Raw genomic sequence first — 6,279 nt, 5'->3', positions numbered from 1 at the left:
CATGTGGTCTGGCTCTGTGTTGTACAGTGTAAGTGGTCGTGCCAGCTTCAGTTTCAATGATTGCCAAGAAGCACCAAGGTGTGATTGTTTCACTGCGACTGTGGGAGTGACACTGTGCTGTACAATGGCAGAGCTACTAATATTGCTGCTTTGTGCAAGGCTACATCTTGGCAGTATGTGTACTATGTGTGACAACAGTGCCAACACAATGTGGTGTGTGTGGAGTTGAGGTGGTCAAGATGACCATGCCTTTACTATCAACGTTCCATTGCTTGTATGAAAAGGTAAACTGCTTATTACCATGATGCTGGACCATGTGTTGGCAGCATGAAGCAAACTCTTGCTCTACCTTTGTCTCATTGTAAACTGGACAGCACCATTAAGCATTACTTTCCATAACTCTTTGCATTCTCCTGCAATCACTTCCAGTGTAACCCAGTAAAATGCAGAACTTTTACCAAACACTCAGCATTAACTGTCCCTATCCCGGATGCAGCTTGTACACTGGACGAATGCTGCTTGCTCGAGCCAGTTGGTTCATGCTGACCCTGGAAAATGTCGGCGAAAAAATTGACTCGAACAGGGCAGACACCACAACTCTGGACTGGCAACTGACATATTTGAAGACACTGATCAACCCTTGAACATCAAACCGCCAACGCATGCGCAATGCTTTTAGCAAAGTACAAATTCTTTAAATTGATGAACACACCATTTTACCCGAACTACCACGTCTTTATATTCAGCCTTGTAGGAAAGCTAGCTCTTTATATCGCTCAGAGAGACAGGAGGAACACTGATGTATTTTCCGGCCTCTTGTATTGTGATATAAAACGCCGCAAGTATTTTTCAGTTTTCGTCCCGCCCCTGCTAAGAATCGTTACAAATTTCAAAACGCAATAAAGTGACCAGCACAATGCTCGCACATCCGGTCATTGACGCATCGGCCTGTTTGGCCAATATAAACCTTACCACAATTCAATGAGATTATGTAGATAAGATGTACGCATCTTATCTATTATTCAGCCAATTGGCTGTGAACCAATTGGCTGAATAATCAAGCTACGTGCCCATAGTACAATAATGAGCTGCGTTGTGTTCTGCAGTCCACGTGTTACAACCATGAAGACAAGGGCAAAAACAATGAAAAGAATAGCAAACTCGGCCTGAAATCTTTAGCGTTCTGGAAAACGCAACAGACAGAGACCAGAACTGCAGATGAATAGAGACAGAAACATGCTGGGATTGGTAGAGTTTTAACTCCGCAAGAGCAAACGATCGAGTTGTTGCTCGGGTCAGGTATTCACGCAATCGTGTTTTGAACATCCCGCCACGCACCTACCATGTGTATTTTGCATTTCTCCCAACAAGAAGCGCAGGGTAGTCCGCGCAGCTGTCGCGACGACGAATTGTCATGTGCGTTCGATATTTTGGTTATCAGCTTCACGCACACTCTCCCCAGCTTTCCCACCTGCTGCTAACGCTACAGCAAGCAAGTTGCGAGCTGTCTGAAGCAGGCGCTGTCTCAACACCCGCCATCCACGACTGCACGCACCGACCGATCAACCAATCAAAGAGCTCCACGGAACGCCGCTTCATTTTTTTCTTTTTTCGTTCACGTCGGACATCAGTCGGCGATTTGTCGTATGAAAGAGAGTGCCAAGTCAGTCGCCGTCTTCGTCAGTGATCCCGACGGTAGACAGAAGCTGTCCTGGAAGGATACTCTGCTTGCATGTTTTGCTGTAGGAAACCCTTCTAAGTGTCTCAAAATGAACCTTATCATCGGCACGCTGGGTCTTCTGGCCCTCATTACAGTGGTGTGGTCGGCCGAAGAAAAAGTCAAAGGCCCTAAAGTTACCGACAAGGTGAGGTCCTTCGCAAGCATGCTGCCGACGTGTAAACCCGCCCGGTGCCTTTTATGCAATGCATTACACATCTTCGAGGTGTTTCACGTACACGACTTTGTCGTCGTTCGCTGTGGCACCAAAGTTTTGTTCGCCAAGAACTTTGTAGCTTAGCTGTAACACACGCCGCGACGGTATTTTTTTTTTTTTTCTTCAGGTGTACTTCGACATCGAGATTGGAGGCGAACCGGCCGGTCGGATAGAAATTGGCCTCTTTGGCAAAACTGTGCCAAAAACTGTCAAGAACTTCAAGGAACTGTGCGAGAAGCACCAGACTGAGGTAAGCTGTTAAGAATTTTTGTTTCTATGTTTGCTTTCTTTAAACTTTCCTTTTACTTTGTAGAAATCCAAAGATGGTAGCCTTGTTGGCTACAAAGGCAGCAAGTTCCACCGTGTTATTGCAGACTTCATGATCCAAGGTGGTGACTTTACCAAAGGAGATGGCACTGGAGGTGAGTACTGGCCTTTATAAAGCTTAGCTCTTTCAGTGCCACTGGTGTACCCATACATTCTCTACTTTCTAATAATAATACTTTTATTGACGCTAATAAAAACTAGATTTATTCAGGCCTGCCAAAACCATTGATAGCTTGAGCATCAGAGCCTGGCATGCAGCAAAACCATACACAGTACATTAACAGAGGAATATTGAGTAACGAACTCTAGTATAGCATATGAGGACCATGCTAAGATTGCATTCGCCATTATCCATATCATCTTTTTCCTTCTGAATAACCGAAAATAAACCGTTGTGTTCGCTTAATAATATCTGAGAAAAAAAAAATGAGAAAAAAAGATACTTGGCGACACTGAAAGGGTTATCAAGCTGTTAGCACTGCATATATAATGACCTCAAAATTGTTGCCTGCATGTCTGCATAATTTAACACAGTGCTTGATTGTCATTACAGTATTATTATTTAATAGGCTTTCGCATTACCAAGCAGGTTTAAAATAGCTTGAAGTAGTTCAAGAAACAACCTAGTGCACTGGAACAAAGGAGTAAATGAAAAATGCAGTGGTAGCTTTTATATGAAAATGTGCAGCAATTACGAAAGTGATGTTGCCATAGCTCAAACTTTTGCATCTCCTTTATGGCTTGTCAATATCCGCCGCTACCCGCCGTGGTTGCTCAGTGGCTATGGTGTTGGGCTGCTGAGCACGAGGTCGCGGGATCGAATCCCGGCCACGGCGGCCGCATTTCGATGGGGGCGAAATGCGAAAACACCCGTGTGCTTAGATTTAGGTCCACGTTAAAGAACCCCAGGTGGTCAAAATTTCCGGAGTCCTCCACTACGGCGTGCCTCATAATCAGAAAGTGGTTTTGGCACGTAAAACCCCTAATATTATTATTAATATCCGCCGCTCATAGCAGGAGTGATGTATTTTGTATTTGATGTGTTATGAATAAGTTGAGCCTTATTCAATATATGCATCCTAAAATTGCTATTCTCGCTTAACCTGTAGGACGTAGCATCTATGGAGAGCGATTCCCTGATGAGAACTTCAAGCTCAAGCATTATGGTGCTGGCTGGCTCTCAATGGCCAATGCTGGAAAGGACACTAATGGGTCACAATTCTTCATCACGTGCAAGAAGACCACTTGGCTGGATGGCAAGCACGTTGTTTTTGGCAAAGTTGTTGCTGGAATGGTGAGTTCAACAATACTTGCCAAGTTCTGATCGCTTCAACTCATTCACTGCTTACGTTGTCATGTTTCCTGTTAGAGTATGCATACTGCATATGATCTTGATATTCACATTGGCTAATTTGTCTATCTGTATGCTGCTTATTCTGTATGTGAAGCATCATGGTTTGAAGTGTGCATCTAGAGTGAACTTGACTCTAGTAAGTGTCTTTAAGGGCATCTGTTCAAGTGGCACATTACATAATGAGACAATTTTACTGTTGCTGAAACTTGTGTGAAAAGGGTTTGGTACTGGCAACACTAGTGAAAGCCATTGATTTTTCTGAATGTCTCTATTCATTGAAATAATTGTTGACAATGTTACACACATTCCTGTCACATGATACAATAATCATAATAGGCAACTTTATAATTCCATAAAGTTGGCTGCCTTGAAAAGCTGGTTTCCAGTCGGACACTTTCGTTTTACTCACCTACATATACTATTTCAAATATGGGATGGAATGCCATCTAGCCCAGATAAGTTGAATTGCATGCTTAGTTAGTGCTCGGAAAGTCAAGTATATATATATTTTTTTGTGTGTCAGAGTTGCCTAAATGGGAACCATACACTTTTTGTGCACACAAAAAAAAGCTTGGTAGGTCCCGCCATGTCAGACTCTGGACAGCAGCAGGTACCTGCTGGTTGTAGCGAAATTTAATGTGCAGGTAGCATGTGACTAGCATGGTCATGACTGTTGTCATGCTGGAGTAAGAGATGTACACGTGTGGCGTACGCATGAGACAATTTTTGTTGAAGAAGAATCTTTGCACAGCACTCAGCTTTCGGTGTTAGCACTGTGCCATGTGATACTGCCCAGGCAGGCTTGTGACATTCTGCACGCTATTTATCATTTGCATGCACTTCCCAGGAGAGCTGCTATTGACTACTTTGTGATGCCTTCTCTTTCTATTTTGACAGGATGTTGTGCGCAAGGTGGAGAAGCTTTCCACAGACAGTAGGGACAGGCCAACGAAAGATGTTGTTATTGTGGACTCCGGTGTGCTAACTGTGGAAGTTCCTTTCCCCACAGCTCGTGCTGACGCCACTGACTAGGGGAAAGAAAGGACACCAAGAGAGAAGAGTGCTCAATCATCTCATGCTCATTTATGCACTCTTTTTTTTTTTTTTTTTTTCACTACCCAAAGGTGCTTTGAAATTGGCAATCCCCATTTCAGGATCATTCCATATGCACACAGGCTCATTAAGTGAAGGCTGTGCTCAGGTGTTTCCCGGTTCTTGTTAAAACGCAGTGTAAATAAAATGGTTACTTTGTTTACTAATGGTCTGGCTGTGTTTTCTACAGTGCGTAGGCCCATTTGCATAGGGCCACAGTTTCCATGATTGATGGCAAGCACGAAGGTGCAATGGGTAACTGCAATGGTAGGGATAATGCTCTGCTGTACACTGCACCACTGCCCTCCATGAGCCTTGTTAACATAGGAGTACTGTGTATGTCAGCAGTGTGAATGCTGCATGGTGGTGTGAAGTTGGGCAGTAAAGACAATCCATGGCTCTTCTGTCAACATTGTTCTGTTTCTTGTGTGAAAAGGCAAGCTGCTCATCAGCATGATGCTGAGTTATGTTGTATTGGTTGCGGTAGTAAATTCTTGCTCTGCCTTTGTCTCATCATAAACTGGTAAATGATAGCTGTGAGGTGTTCTTTCTGAATGCACACAGGCTTTATTTTAATTGCTTTGCTTTAGGAGTACCTCTTTCCTGAATTAGATAGGCTGAGCCCAAAATTTCCAAGCTGAGAGAAACTACCACTGCAACATAATTCAGCCAAGACATTTCGTGTAATTATGTATTAATCGGGGAGAGTCCAGTTTCCATTTGGTGAAGTGTATAGAGGTTAACCTGGGAGTGGTAACTTGGCCAACTGATGCAATTTCATCGATTGCCTTTGCAGTTTGCCACATTTTGGCAACATGGTAAACAGCAGAAGCCAATTGAACAGGGAGAAAGTGCCAGCTCAACTGGTGGCAAAATTCGATGTATGTTGCCAAGCTATTCCTTAGAGTTGTGTACCATCGTATTGACAAATGTGCTTTGACTTGTCACTCCTTGATTGAAGTTTTTGTTTTGAATGTGAAAATGGTCAGGCGGGAAGGGCAGTCGTTACCCTATTACAGAAGTAGTAGTAGCCGCTGCATTTCAGTAACTTTACTGCTTCATGAGAGTTTCACATTATAGGTGTCTGATCCATCACTTGCATAGCACACAGAATTTACTAAATTGCTGAAGGCAACGAAATTTGTGCAGCGGGCTGAAAGTCTGTATATTAGAATGTAGTGTAGAACTGAAGATACTTTTAAATGCATTGTGGTAACGGGAATATGCAAAAATAACTAGGGCTGACAGGACGAGCAAAACGAGAACAAGGTGAAAGCTCGAACCAATGTTTCGACAAGTGGGCTTGTCTTCTTCAAGACTGAATGTACCGTGTTCCCTGGATTTTTACTGACGCTGACATAGTTGCTTAGTGAGTGGGCTTGTAGAGCCTTTAGGGCCGTTCAGTGAAAGATCTATGCTAGGTCCTGAAAGATGTTTGTGCTGTGCCCAAAGTGAATCTATGCTGAAACTTGGCACACACATGGTTGGGTCTTATACGTTCAGACTTAGGTCTTGAAATGTACATACTCCGTTTATAACTGGTAAGTTGCTGGCAGGCTGAGATAAAGAAAA

General features: G+C 43.4%; 1 protein-coding gene across 1 annotated transcript; it reads left to right on the top strand.

Annotated features, from left to right (window-relative positions):
* Positions 1-1,610: 1,610 nt before the first annotated feature.
* LOC142572514 (peptidyl-prolyl cis-trans isomerase B-like) lies at positions 1,611-4,870 on the top strand. The gene is made up of 5 exons (XM_075681678.1): positions 1,611-1,865; positions 2,062-2,184; positions 2,248-2,356; positions 3,371-3,555; positions 4,513-4,870. Exons 1-5 carry the CDS (start codon positions 1,647-1,649, stop codon positions 4,645-4,647), a joined length of 771 nt encoding a protein of 256 aa, XP_075537793.1. The 5' UTR covers positions 1,611-1,646; the 3' UTR covers positions 4,648-4,870.
* Positions 4,871-6,279: the final 1,409 nt, after the last annotated feature.

This window comes from Dermacentor variabilis, chromosome 2 (genome assembly GCF_050947875.1).
Source record: "Dermacentor variabilis isolate Ectoservices chromosome 2, ASM5094787v1, whole genome shotgun sequence".
Lineage (NCBI taxonomy): Eukaryota > Metazoa > Arthropoda > Arachnida > Ixodida > Ixodidae > Dermacentor > Dermacentor variabilis.
Note: the sequence above shows the minus strand (reverse complement) of the source record. Positions and strands in the feature narration are given on the sequence as shown.